General features: G+C 38.8%; 1 protein-coding gene across 1 annotated transcript; it reads right to left on the bottom strand.

Annotated features, from left to right (window-relative positions):
* Window positions 1-7,674: 7,674 nt before the first annotated feature.
* LOC121382969 (uncharacterized protein DDB_G0271670-like) lies at window positions 7,675-9,108 on the bottom strand (the record flags this gene model as incomplete). The annotated part of the gene is made up of 3 exons (XM_041512665.1): window positions 7,675-7,765; window positions 8,506-9,043; window positions 9,078-9,108. Coding segments are annotated over 3 exons (660 nt in total), but the record flags the coding sequence as incomplete, so codon positions are not given.
* Window positions 9,109-25,531: the final 16,423 nt, after the last annotated feature.

Below are 25,531 nucleotides of genomic sequence, written 5' to 3'. Positions count from 1 at the left end.
ACAAGCATCGGTGATGACGTTTACAGTCATGCCAATATAATAACTCACGAAAACCAGAGTATGAACAATAGGCGTAGCAATCGCCGGGCACGCGAAACGTTTAATGCGCATTACAGTAGACTACAGTTCGACCAACATAAGATGGTATAGCATAAAAGCATTTATCATGAAGTGATACAGCCGTACCACTGTAATAACACGAAATCCCAAAGACGAGCAGTTGATATGATTATGGTGTAGAAAGAAAGAAAGAAATGTTTCATTTAACGACGCACTCAACACATTTTATTTACGGTTATATGGCGTCAGACATATGGTTAAGGACCACACAGATTTTGAGAGGAAACCCGCTGTCGCCACTTCATGGGCTACTCTTTCCGATTAGCAGCAAGGGATCTTTTATTTGGACTTCCCACAGGCAGGATAGCACAAACTATGGCCTTTATTGAACCAGTTATGGATCACTGGTCGGTGCAAGTGGTTTACACCTACCAATTCAGCTTTGCGGAGCACTCACTCAGGGTTTGGAGTCGTTATCTGGATTAAAAAAAAAACATGCGTCGACTGGGACCACGACGCCACCGAGGCCGGTAATTATGGTGTAGAAGCACTGACGACGATCGCGACACCAATCGGAACAGGCGATATATAACAACAGGCGATATATAACAACAGGCGATATACTTGTATTTTAGTTTTGTTATTAGATAGCCATAAGTTAAATAATGCACAAGAAATCATCCACAAACTACCTTTGGTGGTCCTGACTGGCGTTTTCAAACTGACTGTTATAAATGTTAGAATCTATACTGTATTAAACAACATGGCAAAAGATATAAAGAAATAAAATTTCTTTTAAATTTCATTCTAAATTTTATTATTGGCTCCATTGGTCTATTTCTCGTTCCAGCCAGTGAACTACGAATTGCAAATCAAAAACCGTGGTATGAGCTAACCTGCCTGTGGAACGATGCATATAAAAGATCCCTTGCTACTAATTAATGGAAACATGTAGCGGGTTTCCTTTCTAAAACTATGTGTGGAAATTACCAAATGTTTGACATCTAATAGCCGATGATGAATACATTAATGTGCTCTAGTGATGTCGTTAAACCAAACTTGAACTGTCTATCGACAAACTGTCGAAATAACCATAATTATGTTAGATACCAAATACACACACACGCACGCACACACCTGCCTATCTACACACACACATAATTACACACACACATACGCGCAGTACCTACACATATACTTACAAACACATATCTACACATATATTGACAGACACATACCTACACATGTATACCTACACACATACTTACAGACACATACCTACACATATATCTACAGACGCATACCTACACATATATACCTACACACATACTTACACACATACCTACACATAACATACCTACACATATATTTACAAACACATACCTACACACATATATACCTACACACATACTTACAGACATACCTACACATATATACCTACACACATACTTACACACATACCTACACATATTTTACAGACACATACACATATACCTACACTCATACTTACACACATACCTACACATATATTTACAGACACATACCTACACATATATACCTACATACATACTTACACACATACCTACACATATTTACAGACACATACCTACACATATATACCTACACACATACTTACACACATACCTACACATATATACCTACACACATACTTACATACATACCTACACATATATTTACACACATATCGACACACATACTTACACACATACCTACACACATACTTACACATACTTACACACATACACCTACACACATACCTACACACATACTTACACACATACCTACACATATATTTACACACACATACCAACACACATACTTACACACATACCTACACACATACTTACACACACATACATACACACTTACTTACACACACATATCTACACACACACACACGCGTGCGCGCGCACGCAAAAACTGATCTTTATTTCAGTTCTCGTCAACAATATTGTTACCGGTGCAGTCTGGTCATTTCGACTGATCAAATTAGACATGAAGAAAATTGTTGAACATCAAACTGATCACTCTTGCACAATAATGAAATGATTTCCTCGGACCCAGAGATCAATGTTAACCATCTGGTTATCGTCCAAAATAAGCGAATATTAGATTTGCTTCATAGCTGCAAATTGCTTCTGTGTATTAACCGATTACTGTTAGATAACAGCCAACTCAGTCGTCCCTATGGAGTAAAACAAAAATCATTTGAGCATCATTTCTCTACGAAACAATAAAAACACTTTTTGGTACAAAAAAAATAAATATATTTAATAATATAAAAAAATAGGAATTTAAAAAAGCAGACGTTCCAGCTGTTACTAATATTACTAACGTTAAAAAAGGTTTATCCCCAGTGTCACGAGACTACGAGACTTGACATATAGTTTCTGAAAGAAATTATCCTGAGTTTTCAACACATCCTACTTTTTCCTTATGTTTTTTAAAACGCCGTTTTACCTTAACGTGTTTTAAATATAAAGCATTAAACGGATAAAAACGTTCGGAATGTACTTTGGCAGAATTATTTTAAATAATAAACGTACGAAATTATTTTAGAACAAAAAAGAATTGTCACTGAGATTACAAAACATTACGATGTCTAGGAATGCATTGATCATAGAGATATTCATTATTTTACCAAGAAATATGTAAATAAATTGTAATTTTAATAATGTAAAATATTTACGATAGCTACGAACATTTGATACATACGTGTATATATCAAATGTCTTACTATTAGGTACATGGAATATTAATTTGCGTGCACTGAAAGTGTTATTAGTGATTACTAATGTTGTAATAACCAACAGGGTTTAGAAAGGTCACGTGCCTTTTTTTAATTCAACATATGAAGTAAAATTTAAAAAATGAGGAGATGCCGAGCATATATATTTTTTAAATATTCAGTAATATTTTAGAATATATTAATCTGTGTGTTTAAAATGTGTATTGTTTTTTTTTTTTTTGTTATTAAACCTACTCTAATAGTGAACAGTATTTTCGCCTAAAACAGGTTTTTTTTTAAAATCATTAAAGCAAACATTTTGCTTAAATTATAAAATTTAGTAAAACCAATATTTTTTTCGTCGTCCTGATGTTTGTAATAAGAAAGAAGTGTTTTATTTAACGACGCACTCAACACATTTAATTTACGGTTATATGGCGTCAGACATATGGTTCAGGACCACACAGATTTTGAGAGGAAACCCGCTGTCGCCACTACATGGGCTACTCTTCCGATTGGCAGCAAGGGATCTTTTATTTGCGCTTCCCACAGGCAGGATAGCACAAACCATGGCCTTTGTTGAACCAGTTATGGATCACTGGTCGGTGCAAGTGGTTTACACCTACCCATTGAGCCTTGCGGAGAACTCACTCAGGGTTTGGAGTCGGTATCTGGATTAAAAATCCCATGCCTCGACTGGGATCCGAACCCAGTACCTACCAGCCTGTAGACCGATGGCCTGCCACGACGCCGGTCAATTTGACTACACAGTTTCAGAACAAATATAGTCGAGCGGTTTAACTGGTTCCCAACTGTTTCAATACATTTAACGTAACATGTGTACAAAACAGTACGGCTGATGTAGCATGTATTCAGACGAAATATAACCAGACTCATTCCTCGGAGACTAAAAGATCTCATGCTGTTAAATAATCGAAAAGAGTAGCCCATGGACTGGCAGAAACGGGTTTCCTCTCATATCATTATTGTCCGACACCATATAACCGTAATTGAAATGTATTGAGTGCGTCGTTAAATAAAATACGTCTTTCTCTCTTTGTTTCCTCGAAAGGATTAGTGATTTCTAATAAATCATTCGATTTTAAAGTTAAAGTTTGTTTTGTTTAATGATACCACTGATTTGCTAATCATCGGCTATTGGATTTCAAACATTTGGTTATTCTGACATATAGTCAGAGAGAGAAAACCCGCTACATTTTTCCTTTAGTAGCAAGGGATCTTTTATATGCACCATGCCACAGCCATGATAGCGCATACCACGGCCTTTAATATACCAGTTCTGGTGCACTGGCTGAAATGAGAAATAGCCAAATGGGCTCATCGACGGGGATCGATCCCACACCGACCGCGCATCAAGCGAACGCGTTTCCACTTGGCTGCGTCCCGCCCCTTATTCGATTTTAATTCACGTTTCTATTTCCAAACCTTTAACGTTGGGTCGCACGGGTGTATCGTCCTCCGAGAATCAGTAATTAAGATCAACGACTCTAACAGAAGTGTCCTTACCCTTGTAATAACTAACACCCAAACTGCCACACGGCCTGACGTTAGCGTCGCAGCGACATTAACCCTCGTTTTCGCAAATGACTTTTTTCTTCAGTTTTCAGCTAGCGTGTGGACACATTGTCGATTGGGAAATTTTCTCTCCGAAATAGGTCAGATACCATCGTGTCCAGGGCGAAAATTAACTTAATAAGAGAGAATAAAATAACACAAAAATGTGTGTCGACTGGAATTAACTTTGCTGGTCGAGATTTGGACGATATTCTGTCAAATTAAAAGTAGAGTCTCGAGATTCGTGGTAGGAGTCATGCCAGATAAATACGCAGATCTCTACTGTCACTGCGTGTTCTACATTTAGTCTTTGGTTCCAAACTAAATACCAAAAGGACAATACTGTGGCCATGTTTTTACTAAATCCCGTAGACCGTTTGTGTTTTATTTGCATAACCAGATATCCTCGTGGACTTAATTTAAACAAACACATATCTTCCTGTTGAACGACACTGAACAGCATGTCCCGCTTCCACTACTCGGTGTTACTGGCGCTTTAATCCTGTAGTTTGTGTATGTTCATAACTCTAGTATTACGCGGACTACAGCAACCTTGATTGGAACAGATAACACAAGTCCAGCAATAAGACTGCGTCTAGACAGATCCAGAAATGAAATCAGGTTTGATCGCATGACGAATACACAATGTGTGGTTTTGTCAGTGACGCGGTGAGCTACCTAGCGAGGACGCTGGCGTGGACACGATTTTGTAATGGGGAATTAAAGAAGGAATATATACAGACCGATATGGAGCCATCGTCGTAACTAAGAGGGGTGGGGTAGTGGGTCTGATGTCAGCGGTCCAGGGTGTAGACGGTTTCGTCTGTAGGGAAGGTTTTTGGTTATGATGGACTGGCCTCCCATCCCTTCCCACCCATTTGGCCACATGAAAGCCCCGAATACGACTGACACTAGGAGCGGGATCTAGCTCAGTCGATTGAGTGCTCGCTTGAGGTGCATGCGTCACGGGATCGAAGCACTTCGGTGGATCCATTCAACTGATTAGGTTTTTTCTTGTTACAACCAGTGCACCACAACTGGTCAAAGGCCGTGGCATGTGCTTTCCTGTCTGTGGAAAAGTGCATATAAGAGTTCCTTTGCTGTTAATGAAAAAATATAGCAGGTTTACTATAATGACTACGTGTCAGAGTTACCAAATGTTTGACATCCAATAATCGTTAATTAATTAATCAATGTGCTCTAGTGGTGTTATTAAACAAAACAAACTTTACCAAACTGTTATCGCGACATTCCTTCTATGGCCGCCTAACCATTTCTAACCTTAGCCTTCCAAGGTACCTTAATTTATTAGTAATTTTGTCCGAAGCCTAACCACTGGCGGAAATATAACTTAGGATCGATGTGCCTGAACCTTTAATGAATATCAACACGTAAAGCGAGTTTAAGCAAGCAAGCTGCTTCTGCTTCTGCTGTTACTGCCACCACCATACTTACCCCTCCTCCTTCTACTATTGCTGCTGCTGCTGTTACTGCCACCACCATACTTACCCCTCCTCCTTCTACTATTGCTGCTACTGCCACCACCATACTTACCCCTCATCCTTCTACTATTGCTACTACTGCCACCACCAAACTTCCCCTCCTCCTTCTACTATTGCTGCTGCTGCTGCTACTGCTACTGCCACCACCATACTTACCCCTCCTCCTTCTACTACTGCTACTGCTACTGCCACCACCATACTTACCCCTCCTCCTTCTACTACTGCTGCTACTGCCACCACCATACTTACCCCTCCTCCTTCTACTACTGCTACTGCTACTGCCACCACCATACTTACCCCTCCTCCTTCTACTATTGCTGCTACTGCCACCACCATACTTACCCCTCCTCCTTCTACTACTGCTACTGCTACTGCCACCACCATACTTACCCTTCCTCCTTCTACTATTTCTTCTACTGCCACCACCATACTTACCCCTCCTCCTTCTACTATTGCTGCTGTTACTGCCACCACCATACTTACCCCTTCTCTTTCTACTATTGCTGCTACTGCCACCACCATACTTACCCCTCCTCCTTCTACTATTGCTGCTACTGCCACCACCATACTTACCCCTCCTCCTACTATTGCTGTTACTGCCACCACCATACTTACCCCTCCTCCTACTATTGCTGTTACTGCCACCACCATACTTACCCCTCCTCCTTCTACTATTTCTTCTACTGCCACCACCATACTTACCCCTCCTCCTTCTACTAATGCTGCTACTGCCACCACCATACTTACCCTTCCTCCTTCTACTATTGCTGCTACTGCCACCACCATACTTACCCCTCCTCCTTCCACCACCATACTTACTATTGCTGCTACTGCCACCACCATACTTACCCCTCCTCCTTCTACTATTGCTGTTACTGCCACCACCATACATACCCCTCCTCCTTCTACTATTGCTGTTACTGCCACCACCATACTTACCCCTCCTCCTTCTACTATTGCTGCTGTTACTGCCACCACCATACTTACCCCTCCTCCTTCTACTATTGCTGCTACTACCACCACCATACTTACCCCTCCTCCTTCTACTATTGCTGTTACAGCCACCACCATACTTACCCCTCCTCCTTCTACTATTGCTGTTACTGCCACCACCATACTTACCCCTCCCCCTTCTACTTCTGCTACTACTGCCACCGCCATACTTACCCCTTCTCTTTCTACTATTGCTGCTACTGCCACCACCATACTTACCCCTCCTTCTACTATTGCTGCTACTGCCACCACCATACTTACCCCTCCTCCTCCTACTATTGCTGCTGCTGCTACTGCCACCACCATGCTTACCCCTCCTTCTACTATTGTTGCTGCTGCTTCTACTGCCACCACCATACTTACCCCTCCTTCTACTATTGCTGCTGCTACTACTGCTGCCACCATACTTACCCCTCCTCCTTCTACTATTGCTGCTACTGCCACCACCATACTTACCCCTCCTCCTACTATTGCTGTTACTGCCACCACCATACTTACCCCTCCTCCTACTATTGCTGCTACTGCCACCACCATATTTACCCCTCCTCCTACTATTGCTGTTACTGCCACCACCATACTTACCCCTCCTCCTTCTACTATTGCTGCTACTGCCACCACCATACTTACCCCTCCTCCTACTATTGCTGCTACTGCCACCACCATACTTACCCCTCCTCCTACTATTGCTGCTACTGCCACCACCATACTTACCCCTCCTCCTTCTACTATTGCTGCTACTGCCACCACCATACCCCTCCTCCTTCTACTACTGCTGCTGCTGCTTCTACTACTACTGCTGCTACTGCTGCTGCTACTACTACTACTACTACTACTACTACTACTACTACTACTACTACTACTACTACTACTACTACTACTACTACTACTATTGATGATATCAGAGATGACGATGATGATGATTTTGGTGATAATAATAATAATAATAATGATGATAATAATAATAATGATGATAATAATAATAATAATGTTGATAATAATAACTGTAAATAAAATAAAATCATGACAGCTGCAAATTATCGTCACACCATTTAACCTTCACTAGTGACAACCACTGGAGACAGCTTTTATGTTATAAATTGGATTGCCATGAATTATTGAATTTATACTGAATGCTAAAAATTGTTCAAGATAATCTAGTACATGTACAATAATTTCATGTGTAACGTTTTTCTTTACGCCATCCAAGCATACTAAATTACGTATCAGAACTTTTGAATCGACAGGAAATAAATTTGTAATTTCGTCTCGTGTTCCTATACAAATCAGACATCATTGATCGATTGTGGTACAAAGATTTAATCTAGGGAAATGACATCAAGGGCACTGTTATATAATGAATAGTGACCCTTTCAGACTGAGTGTTTAATATTTGTATTTGTGGTACTATATTAAATTATGACCGTCTGAAAGCTGGTAAAAAAAGTCCTCACATATATTGTGATGCTTCTTTCTTTAATTAACATTGAAGGTTATTCCAATAAAAATAAATGAATGGCTAGCATGTCTACAGACATCTTCCTGATTACTTGAAGATTTGGAATAATATTTATTCATCCCATAGCATATCAGCCACAGGACGAGATTTGAATATAAATCTACAGAAACCAAACGCCATGAACGATATGCATTAATACTACGGCCTTTGATACTGCTCCTGCTATTCCTCCTCCTGCTATTCCTCCACCTGCTATTCCTCCTCCTGCTATTCCTCCTCCTGCTATTCCTCCTGCTGCTATTCCTCCTGCTGCTATTCCTCCTCCTGCTATTCCTCGTCCTGCTATTCCACCTCCTGCTATTCCTCCTCCTGCTATTCCTCCTCCTGCTATTCCACCTCCTGCTATTCCTCCTGCTATTCCACTCCTGCTATTCCACCTCCTGCTATTCCTCCTCCTGCTATTCTTCCTGCTGCTGCTGCTGCTGGTACTGGTACTTCTGCTGCTGTTGTTGCCATTGCTACTACTGCTACTGCTGCTGCTGCTACTACTAAAACTATTACTACTACTACTACTATTACTACTACTACTACTACTACTACCACTACCACTACTACTACTACCACTACCACTACTACTACTACTACTACTACTACTACTACTACTACTACTACTACTACTACTACTACTACTACTACTACTACTACCTACTACTACTACTACTACTACTACTACTACTACTACTACTACTACTACTACTGCTGCTGCTACTATTACTACTACTACTACTACTATTATTATTACTACTACTACTACCGCTACTGCTACTACTATTACTACTACAACTACTGCTACCGCTACTGCTATTATTATTACTACTATTACTACTGCTACTACTGCTACTACTGCTACTACTGCTACTATTACTACTACTACTGCTGCTACTACTACTACTGCTACTACTACTACTACTACTTACTACTACTACTGCTGCTACTAGTACTGCTACTGCTACTACTGCTGCTACTGCTACTACTGCTACTTAGTACTACTACTACTGCTACTACTGCTACTTAGTACTACTACTACTACTACAACTACTACTACTACTACTACTACTACTACGTACTATTACTACTACCATTACCACTACACTACTACTGCTAAGTACTACTACTACCATAACCACTACAACCACCACTTATACTACTACTGCTACTACTACTTCTATTACTACTACCATAACCACTACAACCACCACTTATACTACTACTACTACTACTGCTACTTCTATTACTACTACCATTACCACTACACTACTAATACTACTAAGTACTACTACTACTACTACCATAACCACTACAACCACCACTTATACTACTACTGCTACTACTATTTCTACTACAATGTACTACTACTACTACTAATATAACTACTACTACTACTACTACTACTACTACTACTACTACTACTACTACTACTACTACTACTACTACTCTACAATACTTATACAATTATCAAGGAAGTAAGAGTGTAGGTTGGTATATAGTAACGAAGTACCTATACACCTTCAGTGACCTCCTGTTATGTACCAAACGTATTCTGATGTAACTGTCGAACTGAAGAATCCACACATCATTGTCCGTGTTAATACTACCTTAATATAGGTTACATTGTACCAAGTCCAAGAGTTCCGTGTCAACGGTGGGTCACCGTGAAATAGTTATATAACAAAATCAGCCGCCGCTTTGATTGGTAATAATAAATAGCATTGGCAATCATACTATTATGTACTAATATTGCCAATAAATTAATAGACTTTTGTTTCTATTTGGGATGCCCATCTAAAATGTTCCTAATCCCCTTAAAGGGACATTCCTAAGTTTGCTGCAATTCTTGAGATGTTATCGACTAACAAAGACTTTTAATCATTGTAATTACATATCAAATATTTTTTTCTGTATACAATATTAGTGTCTGTATATTAAACATATTTCTGATCGTTCTAATATTTGTACTAGGTTAATTTTGTTTTTCTTAAAATATTTGTTTTTCGTACGTACGAAATTATTTCAAGACAAAATCCAGTTTGGGCTTCTTACAAAATTAATATTAAGACGACCAGAAACACATTGAATATACAGACACTGATATTCTAAACAAGAACATATATTTAATATGTAAGTTTAATCGTAGAAATATTCTATTAGTCGGAAACATCTTACAATGCAGCAAACTCAGGAATGTCCCTTTAAACTATGTTTGTCTAATGCAGTAATAACAACAACAAGATGCTCATGGGTAAACTGGTTGCTTTATTCCCGGCATAAAAGCCCATTGCATTATACTGCCCATCAAAAAGATGCCGTAGGAATCTAAGCTCCCATCTATCTACTACATGTATATCTATATTCCTAAGACTAATCTTTACTAATCATTTTTCATAACATACATAATTAAACATAGAGAAGTACAAATATATATATATATATATATATATATATATATATATATATATATATATATATATATATATATATATATATATATATATATATATATACTAATAATAACTTTTTATATTTGGGTGGGGTTGGGGGTGGGTGGTGGGGGCAATTCACACTATGTATGTATTGATGTATGAATATCTATATATTGTATGTATGTCGAGGTTGACTGTTACATACATAGATATTAACGCACTGGCGCAGGGGATAATTAAATCCTTTTTGGCCTCACAAATTGTCCCATGACGTTGCTGGGACTCGAACCTGTGGCACCGAATCGCCCGCAAATTGCAAGACTAACCACGATGCGCTCTGAGGGCATAATGGGGCATGCATGTATGTATGTATGATTTTATAAAATTTAATACAGTTTGCCTTGGGGTTAATTCAGACTGCAGTTTGTCGTTAGCGTTCGCTAGACTTGTTTTTACGCTACACAGTAAACCAAATCACCACTTCGGGAACCAGTTAAAATAGTTTGAATATGTTTAGCAAAACACACGGTGACTAAACGTAGTCCTGGTCTGATAGAGCAAGAACACGTTCGCTAGACTGGTTATACTTCATGTAATGTCGAATGACCACACCAGGAACCGATAAATTATTTCGCGAACATTAGCGTTGATCGCTGTCGCTGAACGCCAACAACATTAAATTTATCACGAACATTCGTGAACATGCAACAAGACACTGAACTTGAATATTCATCACAAAACACTAACATAAATTATGTGATCACCGATCGAGAGGCTGTTTAACATCATTTTAGCACGAAAAAACACATCGTCTGCTCGGTGTTAGAAAAAGATGGCTGCCATACCGTAAACCCTCGAATAGAGACTGGGTCTCAGACACTAGATCAAGATTGATGGAATCAACCACTATTTTGTCCAATATCCATTCGACTCTGTAGTGTGCAGAGATACGGCCCTGATCACGTGTTACGGTTTTGTTGTTCACATTAAGTTTAAATTTTATTTTAAAAGGACATTCCCGAGTTTGCTGCAATTTTTAAGATGTTATCGACTAACCGAGACTTTTTAACGATTGTAATTACATACCAAATATATTTTCCTGCACAACATATTAGAGGTTGTATATTAAGCGTGTTTCTCATCGTTTTAATATTTGTACTAGCGTAAATTTCATTTTATTTCCTAAAATATTTTTTTTCGTACGAAATTATTTGAAGACAAAATCCAGTTTGGGCTTCTTACAAATATTAAGACGGCAAGAAACACATTGAATATACAGAAACTGATATTCTAAACAAGAAAATATATTCAATATGTAAGTTTAATCGTAGAAATATTTTATTAATCGGAAACATCTTACAATGCAGCAAACTGAGGAATGTCCCTTTAAAGGATGGAAGAAATAAAAGTACATTTCGTCAAATATATCGTGTTAAAAAATGACATTTGTTGTGTACGAAGCCAAATACAAGGGTGCGAAGAGTGACAGTCATCGATCTTAGACTTCTATAGAAGGATTTACGGTAATCAAAATACCGCGTGTGACTTGACTCCCGTAACGAACGTTTTGACAGTGTTGTCGTTTGGCGTTGATGAAAAGTTATGGTCAGTGTGTCAGTAACACGCGGCCACTGACCACGCAAATGCTTTATTACACAGCGTTAGTGGGTCAGGATGGGACAGCCACACAATAGCAGACAGCAGAGCTCCACGGTAGTTATGACCATCATTCTGTTCACCGTAGATGGACACTTATACTGTACGATACGACAAACGATACTTACTTTTACAATAACTGTAGTGCACAAATGGTTCTTGAAATCTAAGAAAAGCGTAGGCGTCGGAAGATGCCAGTAACAAAACATAGTGTGTGAGAACGAGAGAGAGAGAGAGAGAGAGAGAGAGAGAGAGAGAGAGAGAGAGAGAGAGAGAGAGAGAGAGGGGTTGGTTCATCTTTAGTATTTAAAGGGACATTCCTGAGTTTGCTGCAATTGTTAAGATGTTATCGACTAACGGAGACTTTTTAACGATTGTAATTACATATCAAATATATCTTTCTGCATAAAATATCAGTGGCTATATATTAAACGTGTTTCTGGTCGTTCTAATATTTGTACTAGGTTAAATTTGATTTTATTTCCTAAAATATATTTTTTCGTACGTACAAAATTATTTGAAGATAAAATCCAGTTTGGGCTTCTTACAAATATTAAGACGACCAGAAACACATTGAATATACAGACACTGATATTCTAAACAAGAAAACATATTTAATATGTAAGTTTAATCGTAGAAATACTTTATTAATCGGAAACATCTTACAATGCAGCAAACTCGGGAATGCCCCTTTAAATTAGTCCGAATCGAACGTAGCAGTGTGTTATTTATTGGGTACCGCCTTGGATTAGTATTTAAACTCTCTATTGGTTTCAAGTTACTTGTCATTTTTAGTACTAAATGACAACTGAGCAAGTGGGATGCTGCCGCTTAAAGGGACATTCCTGAGTTTGCTTCATTTTTTAATGTTATCGACTAAAAGCGACTTTTTAACGATTGTAACTACAATTCAAATAGATTTGTATGATTACAATATTAGTGACTACATTAAACGTGTTTCTGATCGTTCTAATATTTGTACTAGGTTAAATTTCATTTTAGTTCCTAAAATATTTTATTTTCGTACATACGAAATTATTTGAAGACAAAATCCTGTTTGGGCTTCTTACAAATACTAAGACGACCAGAAACACAGACACTGATATTCTAAACAATATGTAAGTTTAATCGTAGAAATATTTTATTAGTCGGAAACATCTTACAATGCAGCAAACTCAGGAATGTCCCTTTAAATCTGAACGACAAAACCGTAATACGTGATCAGGATCGTATCTCTGCACAATGCAGAGTCGAATAGATATTTAGCAAAAGAGTGAATGATTCCACGAATCCTTTACGTGATATTTCATCCCTCTTGCACCGCCACAAAGAGGACTGCCACTCATAGGCTAGTTCACTAAATGAAGGCTAGCACGGGCTCATTAGAATAAGCCCAGTTGGGATGACATGCACTGACGAATCACTGTCATAACAGTGATGATAGCAGCAAATGAGGCAGTAGGCCTATTGTGGCAAACATTTCGTCACTTGATGTTTGGAAGTCTAGAATCGGGAACTCTATTAACGTGCCCATATCCACAGAGGTTCAGGCACGCCCATCCCGGACTTAGCCTCTGACTGTATGGTACTTAAAAATAGCACTCATATAGCCCTTTCAGCACTTCTTTAAAAAAAAAATAATTGTATTGTACTGCATGCAATGTAATGCTCTACCAAAATATAATGTTTAACACATTTTATTATAGTTTTGCACTGGTCAGTATTATCTAAACACGTTCTGCACAGCGTTTTTGGTGCATGGCCGTTCCTAACGTCGCGTATTACTACACAGGACGTGATGTATTCCTAATTTTATCGTTCCAGACAAGCGTTAAGGAGCGACGGGCAATACGAGACCCGGATGTTGTCCGTCGCGTCAGCGATCGTCTGCTCGCGGAGTTTTAAGTAGCGCTCGGTTGACGCGCGGAGACTTCCGAGTACGCGTTCAAATTGCAGCCCGTGTCAGGCTAACTCGATTAGACAAATGATAGCCCGCTCGGCGCACACAGCGAATGGCCCTTTGTTTCGTCTCCCAGGGACCCTGCGATGTGTTTAGCATCATCCAGACATCATTCGATTTGCTGGTTCTGGCATGGTTGGAGTAATCACTCACACTATTTCGCTCGGGGGCCACAGACATTTATGTTGACAATCAAGTCATATTATGACTGCATGTAGGCTTACGGTATTGCTGTTTTTGCCCGGTGTTTTCTCCCGCCCCTTGTTCTAAATAATACAATAGCACCCAGCGTTATGTCTCTTGAGACTATTGGTAAGAATTCCAGACGGTCACAAACATCCCAATCGCATTAGGAGTTAGCAATTGCGTAGTTAGCGGGGGAGGGCAAAGCAATTTTATCAAACATGAACATTCAAAAGAATCCTATGGTGCTATGCCAGAATTTATAACCTAGTGCTAATGGAGATGATATAACTGTGTCATTACGTCAACGTAACCCTCAACAATTTTCCAAGTGCTTATATAAACCAAAGTAACTGGCAATAGTATACGTAACAGCTACAAAACACGGTAAATAGTACTGACTTACGTTTAGCGAAACCAAGCAACGCTTACGTTCGTCAACAATTTTATTGGTTCCCGATATGATCATTGGATTTAAGCCTAGTTTTAACCCGTGGAAATGGACACTAAGTTTGGTTAATCAACAAACCTGTAACACACAAGGATAAAGTTACAATGGTGTGACACAAGAGTCTGTGACGTTAAAACCGGGAAATAAAAGGATTTTGTGGTATTGGTAACACCAGTATTACCAGAAACACTTCGGATGGACAATCTAAACACTAAAATCTAAGTAATGTCTGGCAAATACTGGATGAAGATGTTTCATTGGTAGTGTTTCAAAACTAGGGTCGTCTGTCATTTTAACGTGAAGCACAAGAACCAGTCGAGAGCGGGCGTTCGTTGGTCTACTCTATTATGACTGAACTGGTCCCTGATCTGGCTGGTCGCTGCACACGCGGACCAGTACGTGTTGAGAAAGCACTGCCGTAGCTAATTATCTTCTGCAGGCGCCAGACTGTCACTTGCAATGAAATCCTTGGTTTGGTCAGAAGCGACTGGATGAAGATGTTACATTGGCAATTAAGGTTAACGGAACGACATTACGAGCAAATTAATAACGTGAAAGCTGGGTGTCCGAGACAAGAGCCGCTGACTCACTTTGGACGACCGATTGATAGAGACTAGAAAATCGATGCGCAGTAGTTAGCTAGGATACTGGGTTTAAGGCTGCACTGGGAGGTACTGGGTTCGTATCTCTACGTGTATATATATATATATATATATATATATATATATATATATATATATATATATATATATATATATATATATATATATAGTTTTAATGACACCACTAGAACACATTGATTTATTAATTATCGGCTGCTGGGTATCAAACATTTCATAATTCTGACATTCAGTTTTATTGGAAACCTGCTACATTTTTTTTCAGCAGCAGTAATGGATATTTTATATACACTTTTTAAAACCAGAACAGCATATACCATGGCCTTTGATATATCAGTCGTGTTCACTTTTATATACACTTTCACCTTTGATGTATTAGTCGTGGTTGCTATGCCAGTTGTGAAGTACTGGATGGATGAGAAATAACTCAATGCGTCCACCTATAGGGATCGATCCTAGTTCAGACAGCTCTTTACTACAAGGGGCGAGGCGTAGCCCAGTGGTAAAGCGCTCGCTTGATGCGCGGTCGGTTTGTGGTCGATCCCCGTCAGTGGGCCCATTGCGCTATTTCTCGCTCCAGCTAGTGCACCACGACTGGGACATCAAAGGCCGTGGGATGTGCTATACTGTCTATGGGATGGTGCATATAAAAGATCCCTTGCTGCTAATACAAAAGAGTAGCCCATGAAGTTACGACAGCGGGTTTCCTTCCTCAATATCTGTGTGGTCCTTAACCATATGTCTGATGCCATATAACCTTAAATAGAATGTGACGAGTGCGTCGTTAAATAAAACATTTCCTTCCTTCCTTCTTTACTACAGGAGTACGTCCATCTCCTTAATCTACTAACAGAGAGCTCGGAGTTGGAAGAAAGACCCGCTTGGGCAAGTAAATTCCTCCGCTTCACAAAGCACCAAAAAACGTTGTTTATGGGAATGTAGCGTGGCTGTGATTTAACGATGTTTACGATAAATAGTTACTGTCACACCCAATACATTTCAGTAATCGCTGCTGGCATTTACATCATGTTTTTATTAAATTAGCTTCAGTTTAACCACAGACTGAATATGCAATCAATGGTTATAATTCATTGAAAGAATACTTAAAGCACGTTAGGTTTCTTACAGCTTGACTGAACATCAAGGGCAGATCCATGCGAGTATCCAGGGTTTGGTGAAGGGATATGGGAAGAAAGGAAGGAATGTTTTATTTAACGACACCCTCAACATAGCCGCTCCTTTTTCTCTTGGATGAAAGAACTGGTCCACGCCAGAACTTACGCACACAACAAGCGTGCGCCACAACAGCTTTGCTCTGAATGTACCCGTTAAATCATTTCCTTCTCCTGCAACAGCAGTGACAAAAGCATAACCTAGAATAAGAAAGAAAAAGAAAGAAATGTTTTATTTAACGACGCACTCAACACATTTTATTTACGGTTATATGGCGTCAGACATATGGTTAAGGACCACACAGATTTTGAGAAGAAACCCGCTGTCGCCATTACATGGGCTACTCTTCCGATTGGCAGCAAGGGATCTTTTATTTGCGCTTCCCACAGGAAGGATAGCACAAACCATGGCCTTTGTTGAACCAGTTATGGATCACTGGTCGGTGCAAGTGGTTTACACCTACCCATTGAGCCTTGCGGAGCACTCACTCAGGGTTTGGAGTCGGTATCTGGATTAAAAATCCCATGCCTCGGCTGGGATCCGAACCCAGTACCTACCAGCCTGTAGACCGATTGCCTGCCACGACGCCACCGAGGCCGGTAAACCTAGAATAACTAACAAAACGTTAACAACAACGGTACCAAACTAGCAGTAGAAGCAGCAGCAGCAGTAGTAGTAATAGTAGCAGCAACAAAAGGATGACACATCACATTTAAGAATTAGTTTATTGGGTCATCAACTTGTTATTAACCAATATTACTGTACTATGATCCTTGTGTTACTGCCCTCTAGATATTTCAGGTATTGGCCAGACCTGACATGACTCCATCTAAAATAGACTGATATCTTGCTAGCTAACGCGAGATATAGACTCCTCTCATAAATATGGCGACATGACGTCGGTAGCAGGGCATTTCCCCCCGGTCCCCCCCCCCCCCCCCCGGTATTTTTCCCTCTATGTCATTTCCCCCCAGTCATTAGTGGTATAAATAAATAACACTATCACTATTAGTCATGTTTTACATAAATATATCCCTCATGAATTATTTTAGCTTTACTCCTGGTGGAGTTAACGCTCTCCATGGTGTGTGTATCTAGAACGTAATATTTCTAATGTCAGTATCCAGGTTATTGTACATCTTCAGACTTCACACACTAATTGCTTAGTTTGATATAATCATTTGGTATCCTTGAATGTTTCTTTAATGTAGTCCTTACTTGCTAATCAAATTAAGAGGATTAACAATTAACAAATTGCAACTTCAAACATTGCTCTTTAGTAGACAATAGCAAAAGTGCTAATCTTACCTGGAAATTTAATTAAGAGGATTAGAAAGTAACTTTTCTACTTCAAAGGTTCTCTATTACTGTATAAAATGTCATATATCAAAACTGGGGGGGGGGGGGGGGGGGGGGGGGGGGGATTTACTGGGGGGATATACCGGGGGGAATTGTCCGGGGGATTAGTGTGTGTGTGGGGGGGGGTATCGGGGGGGGATGTCCGGGAGGGGGGTGTCCTAGAATCATGACGTCATAGGGTCTTAGCTCCGAATCAATAACAAGCGATTCGAAGCGTGTGTTTCAAAGGCAACAACCAAACGACCGAGAGAAGACCTGCCTCATTGCTCAAAATTGGAATATATTTTCATAGATACATTTACTGACAAATGGACTGTGCATCTTAGCTATCATGTTACTAATTGTTTACTTTAGCAGTGTAAACAATTTTATTTTTTATTATTACGAATACATCTGAACGTTTATGTTTTTGTTTTTCAATTTAAAATGTTTTATCATTTACCAAATTTTTTATTTACTGGATCAGTATACATCGAAATATCAGCTTTATATTTAGTTGAATTATTGACAAACACATTTAAAGTTAAGTATACTTAGTCAAATGACAAGAATATTATATAGGTAAATGACGTCATAATCCCGCATTGGCTTTATGACATAAGTGCTTGATAGTTCATATGAAACTGCCAATTTGAAAAGCTTAGAAAGCAATAACATTTCAGACACATTTGTATTATGAATATGAACTAAACAACCTCATATTATTCTGTAGATATGTTCATCAAAGAAATAGAATTGAAATGTATACGATAGGCTCGGAATCACAAATACGACTGATGTAGTGAATGGGCAGATATTCATGGTATTGGCAACTGTTTTCAGGTTATTGTGAGGCAAAGAAACATGTAAAACATCTGTATAAAGTTAAAATAAATTCAAACAAGAGTATGTGACTTTGAAACGTGAAAATACCGTCTAAAAAAAAAAAAACCCCACAAAAAAACAAACAAAAACCCCCAACAAACAAACAAAACAAAACACACAAACAAATTGAAAACATATGTCGAAAATATTCACTGGCCTTTAAATTAATTTTGTCGAGTATATTAAATTAAACACAAACCAACAGACATTTTATTACTGATATAATTGATTGTAATATATATGTATATGATCAGTCGGTTTCCACTTACAGTAAAATTAAGACAAGAATTTGGCACAAACAGGAATAATATCCGTCGTGGCGTTTAGGTTAATAACCTCCGTACTAACTAACGATATATTTCCGTATTGTAATGGTAATCGTGCCTATCGCCCTGATTATAAACATTTGCTATGCATAATGATATGCCCAGCGCTAGCCGGTCGCTGGATAATATGGACGCGAGATATGCGCAGTTAGGAGATAAAAAGTAATTGTATTACCGACACGGTGGACTCGAGAAAATGAAAGCGACAGTAATTATGCAAATGTAAAATACTGGTGGTGGAAGTCATTCGAAGAAATTCATCATTCACATATTGTGTGGCTCGTGGGAATTTTTTTTAATCAATGAAGTCTCCAACTTCTCTCCGCCAGATATTGCAATATGCGAAAATACCATAATGCACTTCGTGCGACTGTCGTTTTCATCACCAGAAGCAGCAGTTCTTCTGTTGTAATTTCCACCCAGCTTGATGCAGGGAATTGATTATAAATCGAGACGTGAATACACAATGAAAACACGATTGAAGTATGGCAGACAGAAATTACGTAAAATAATCGTGCGTCTATTACTCTGAGAAAAAGCATACCCGAGAAATATAGCAAAACATCCTAGTGTATTTTGTGTCTGTTAATAAGAACTATACGTGAGAGAGTATGTCCTCCACGTTACATTTCCACGCATATGTAGCCTTTATTTGTGTGTGTGTGTGTGTGTGTGTGTGTATGTATGTATGTATGTATATATATATATATATACACACACACACACACAAATTCATCATTCATCCGTATTGTAATGGTAATCGTGCCTATCGCCCTGATTATAAACATTTGCTATGCATAATGATATGCCCAGCGCTAGCCGGTCGCTGGATAATATATCTATCTATCTATCTGTCTATCTGTCTGTCTATCTATCTATCTATCTATCTATCTGTCTATCTGTATATATATATATATATATATATATATATATATGTGTGTGTGTGTGTGTGTGTGTGTGTGTGTGTGTGTGTGTGTGTGTGTTTCATACTTCTCTACACTATAATCTCACAGTTTATGAGAATAAAGTCATTGTCCAGCTGTGCGTTGACCTGATAGCCTATCTGGGTCTTGTATCTGTAACAATGTTAGAAATACGTAACTGTTAGGTTAGTTTGAAAAATATCTGGGGACTTATGATCATGATCCCACAAACTTGTTCTTTGAGTAACTGGAATAAATTGATTGAAACATATTTTATTGCTTTTTAAAAAGAACAAATGGATTAGGCACAAGTTATACAACTTAGTAGGCCTCCTCCATAACAGTATTATAATTTTGCAATTTAAATATGAACAGAAATACATGTTACTGAAACAGAATGAAAGAAAGAAAGAATAAACGAAACAGAGAAAAGACGCAATAATGTTATCTATGTGTTCGATAATTATACAGCATGTTTGTTCGAAGAAAACACAAAACACAAACAAGACATCGCAATGATTACGCAATGGCTACGAAAAACAAATCAATACATTATTTACTAAGGGAAACGTTTTCTTTCATTTATATACTTCTGTACATAAAAAAATATTTCTTTATTGTCCTCTTCACTCAGAGCATTTTTACCATTTAAAACCAGTTGTAGATTTATTGGCTGAAACATTTGCAATGAATTCCAAAAAATGCGTCTTTGCCTTTCATATAAACTGCATTCACAGAATTTAAAAAAAAATGTTTTCGAAATAATATACACATCTGCACGAGGAATCGGTGCTGAGGCCAGCTCTTTTAACTCTGCTTTTAAATCACTACACCCGTATCTTAAGAAAAAATAAAATCCTTACGTGTCACCTACGTCTATCGAACTTTCGCCTTTCGCCAAAACACCCGCTAGCCCCGCCCCACCCGCCATGTCCCGCCCGCCCCGCCCTGTACGCTATCAATCCACTGTATCACCTGCATGACATTCAAACGTCTGCGGGTTTCACCTCTCGGTCACTGGGGCATGTACAAAAATCAATACGCAATGGCGCAGTATTTTAAGATCTACTGGCTTAAACCCATTTCGACAAATTGGAAATGTAATACATAGCAGGTGATCAATTTTTAGATGCAATTTCATATTTTTAACTGACATGTGTCACTAGAATACTTAAAGGCCCACTCTCGACTTCGCAACATTTAACATATTTTACAAAAGTTAAAGTTTGTTTTGTGTAACGACACCACTAGAGCACACTGATTTAGTAATCATCGCCCACTGGATTTCAAATGTGTTAATTCTAACATATAGTCTTAGACGTGAAACCCGACACCATCCCACAGACAGGATATCACATACCACGGCTTTTGATATACCAGTCGTGGTTCACTGGCTGGAACGAGAAATAGCCAAATGGACCCACCGACGGGTATCGCGCATCAGGCGAGCGCTTAACTGCTATGCTGCACCACGCCCCTCGTGCGGGATCTAACTCGGTCGATAGACCGCTCGCCTGAGATGCTCGCACGTAGGATTTAACTACCTCAGTGGACCCATTAATTGATTGATTGTTTTCCCGTCCCAAACAATGCACTACGACTGGTATATCAAAGGCCGTGGTATGTGCTGTGCCATCTGTGAGAAAGTGAATATAAAATATCCATTGCTGCTAACAGAAACATGTAGCTGGGCTTCTCTAAAAGCCACTTGTCAAAAATATGACATCCAATAGACGATGAGTAATAGATCAATTTGCCTTGATATGACAATCAATTCTCGTCGCCATATCTTACAGCCCACTAGAACACTGTTCTGCAGAAAAGGTGATTTCCTGACACACTGTACGGTAATTTACGAGATGATATTATAGTGGAAGGAGAACGTATCTAAAAACTTAAGTTTGTTCTTGTAGGAACCGGGGGGGGGGGGGGGGGAGGGGGGAGACCGAACAGGTACGTTTCTGTGGTCCTACTCTATATGAAGAATAAAGATGAAACTATGGTTTGTGCTCCCTCCCCACTAGAGGCTATGATCCCCCCCCCCCCCCCACTAGAGATTGTACCCCCATAATAGATATCGTTCCTTCGGGCCTGTTGTTTAGGCAACTCACCTGTTACTGAAACAATACTAAATACATAATACATTTATGAAGTAAATGCTAAATCATCAAAACACAATAAATATGGAGAACTGTAGAATAATAATTCCTGTATCACAAAACAACAAAACAAATCTGAAACTGGTCAAAGACTTACATAATATTGTTGGTAAAGCGCTTTTTCGTAGACAATAACTTCTTTTGGTTTTAAATTATACTGTAACTGTGCGGTCCCATACACAAAATGCAACAGTGCCAAGTAAGTTGGCAAACTTGTGTCCAACCCTTTTGTTGTGTATGCAATAAAATATGTTTTCAATAAAAAAAAAACCCCAACAAAAACAATGCATAATATTAAAATTGACGATCATTGAAGGACATACAAGAAAGGTGGGTCACCGGAAGAAAACGGACTTTGATAGCTTTCTATTCTAAATCCTTAATTATTGACCACCAATCTAATTAAAATTAGCTCCACTATTACATGTGAATCTAACACCAGCCAGTTGAAGCTCATGTCCACCAATCAAAACCTTACTTGCAGAATCATGCCAGTGATTTAAAAATAATTTGAAAACATTCCGAATTATCCTGAGGGTATACGACATGTTTCGTGTGAATTACGAATGCCTTAAAACATGTTTTATTTTATAAAATAAATAATTTGTAATGTAAAACTGAAGACTGATTTTTTTTTTTTTTTTTATAAATAAATAATTTTTAATGTAAAATTGAAGACTGATAACCCATCCCGTACGTATTGGTATAGTTCGCTGTATTGCGGCCACTGAAATAGACTCGCCCGATATTTTTAGAATTTGTATGCTCCCAAATAACGTTATAAAAGGCGAAGTGTGATTGGTCAATATTTAAATTATTATTTACAGACGAAATGTTACCTGGACATTGGGGACTACGCAGTGTTGTTAGCAATCCGATTAAAATTAGTTCTACTGGTCTAAATAAGGCATTCGTAATTCACATAAAACATATAGTATACCTTCAGGATAATTCGGAATGTTTTCAAATTATTTTTAAATCACTGGCATGATTCTGCAAGTAAGGTTTTGATTGGTGGACATGAGCTTCAACTGGCTGGTGTTAGATCCACATGTAATAGTGGAGCTAATTTTAATTAGATTGATTGACCACTTACTCAAATTCTGTTAATAACAAACTCATTACATCATTTTGGTTTCATGTTCTGCTTATTTAATAAGGCGTGTGTAGTTGTGTGTATGTGTGTCTGAGTGTAAATGCATATGCGTATGCACGAGTCGAAATCCAAGGTAAACAATTTTACCATGCCGGTATAAATACATGATGCTGGGGTGGGGGGTAGGGGTGGGGTGGAGCGTAGCCCAGTGGTATAGCGCACGCCTGATGCGCGGTCGGTCTAGGATCGATCCCCGTCGGTGGATCCACTGGGCTATTTCTCGTTCCAGCCAGTGCACCACGACTGGTATTTCAAAGGCCGTGGTATGTGTTATCCTGTCTGTGGATAATACATATAAAAGATCCCTTGCTACTAATGGAAAAAAATGTAGCGGATTTCCTCTCTATGACTGTGTCAAAATGACCATATGTTTGACATCCAATAGCCGATGATTAATAAATCAATGTGCTCTATTGGTGTCATTAAAGAAAACAATACAATTATTGGGTACGGAATTTGATAATGATAGTTAATAGTCGTTCACTGTTTTAGTGTAACCTGACACAAACAGTAACTTGTAATTACTATTTAACAACTAGGAATTACCCCCTTCACGAGTTCATTCGAATGCGGTCCAAATAATAATTACAGCATTAGTAATGTGCCGTAAAATGGCAGATGAATCGATTTAATGACAAATATATATTAACTGGCTACTAAATATAAGTGGCTGGCGACTAAACTATTTTACTTTACTGGCCAGGGAAGAGTAAATTTTAACTTGCTTTGTAGAGCACTGCAAGTTCAAGTTCAAGTTCATTTTACCCCTTGTTCAACCTTCAACATTGTCACTGACCGAGTTCGGGGTGTATGGAAAGGGTGAGTTAAACTGAGTGCACTTTGCAAAAAAAAAGACATAAAAAAGAAAAGACTGAAAATTAAAACAGAAAGACTTTTCGGCCAATTATTCAGATTATTTAAAGCAATTAATACGTGCTGTCAAACTGAAAAGTGTATTGGACAATACTCGTGCAAACATATACAACATCATGTATACGCTAGTCATGCTATTTATTACATTTCGTGTCGATTTTCACACCAACTGTAAACTAAATATTCCCCATCTATTTGAGTTTGATTATGCAAAGTATCGTCAGGAGGGCACGGACAATGGCGTCTTGTGATGTTGATTAAGCAGAACGCGCCGGCTGCCGCCCACCGCAGCGTCATGCCTTAACAGTGTTGATTAAAACCCAGTGATCAGACTATGGCCAGGGACGCGTTACTTGCTCGCGAAAATTTTATTAAAGTAACTGTCATTTCTGCGAATAGACAGTAGACTGGAACTAATGTAATTGAAGCACATATATCTTAAGAGGCTTAATTCGCTAGAGTAAAACCAAAGCTCTTCAAACAACGACCTGATATACCAAGAGGTAACGCTTATATTCCAATTGTTTCCACGGAATTTCTTGTGCAACTTTAAATTCCTTCGACTCTGAGATACTGTGTGTGTGTTTTTGTGTGTGTGTGTGTTTTTTTTTAAGACGACTGGCTCACAGTTGCGCGCCAAATGGGAAAGAAGAGCCGACACTTTGCGCCGCTTCCTGGGAGTGACCTCTAGTATTGATCGTTTCTGCTCAATATTGAATATGTGTTAAATCACGGCCAATGAGTCCTGAAGGAAGGCTTTCCTCAATGTACGACTATTCCAGCGTGGATAGGTGCAGCGCCTAACACACACAGACACATACACACAGAAAGAGAGAGTGTGAGATATTATACACACAGAGAGATCCAAGTCTAGAGTCCACCGTTCACACGCCAATTTATAGTAGCAAACGTCATCGTGATTTTTAATCGACAGACACTTCGTTGTCATTTCATTTTACTGGAAGAAACGTTCTTAGTTTACAAACTATTTCGATGGATAATAGTTCGCATTT

Source organism: Gigantopelta aegis, chromosome 10 (genome assembly GCF_016097555.1).
Source record: "Gigantopelta aegis isolate Gae_Host chromosome 10, Gae_host_genome, whole genome shotgun sequence".
In the NCBI taxonomy this organism is placed as follows: Eukaryota; Metazoa; Mollusca; class Gastropoda; order Neomphalida; family Peltospiridae; genus Gigantopelta; species Gigantopelta aegis.
Note: the sequence above shows the minus strand (reverse complement) of the source record. Positions and strands in the feature narration are given on the sequence as shown.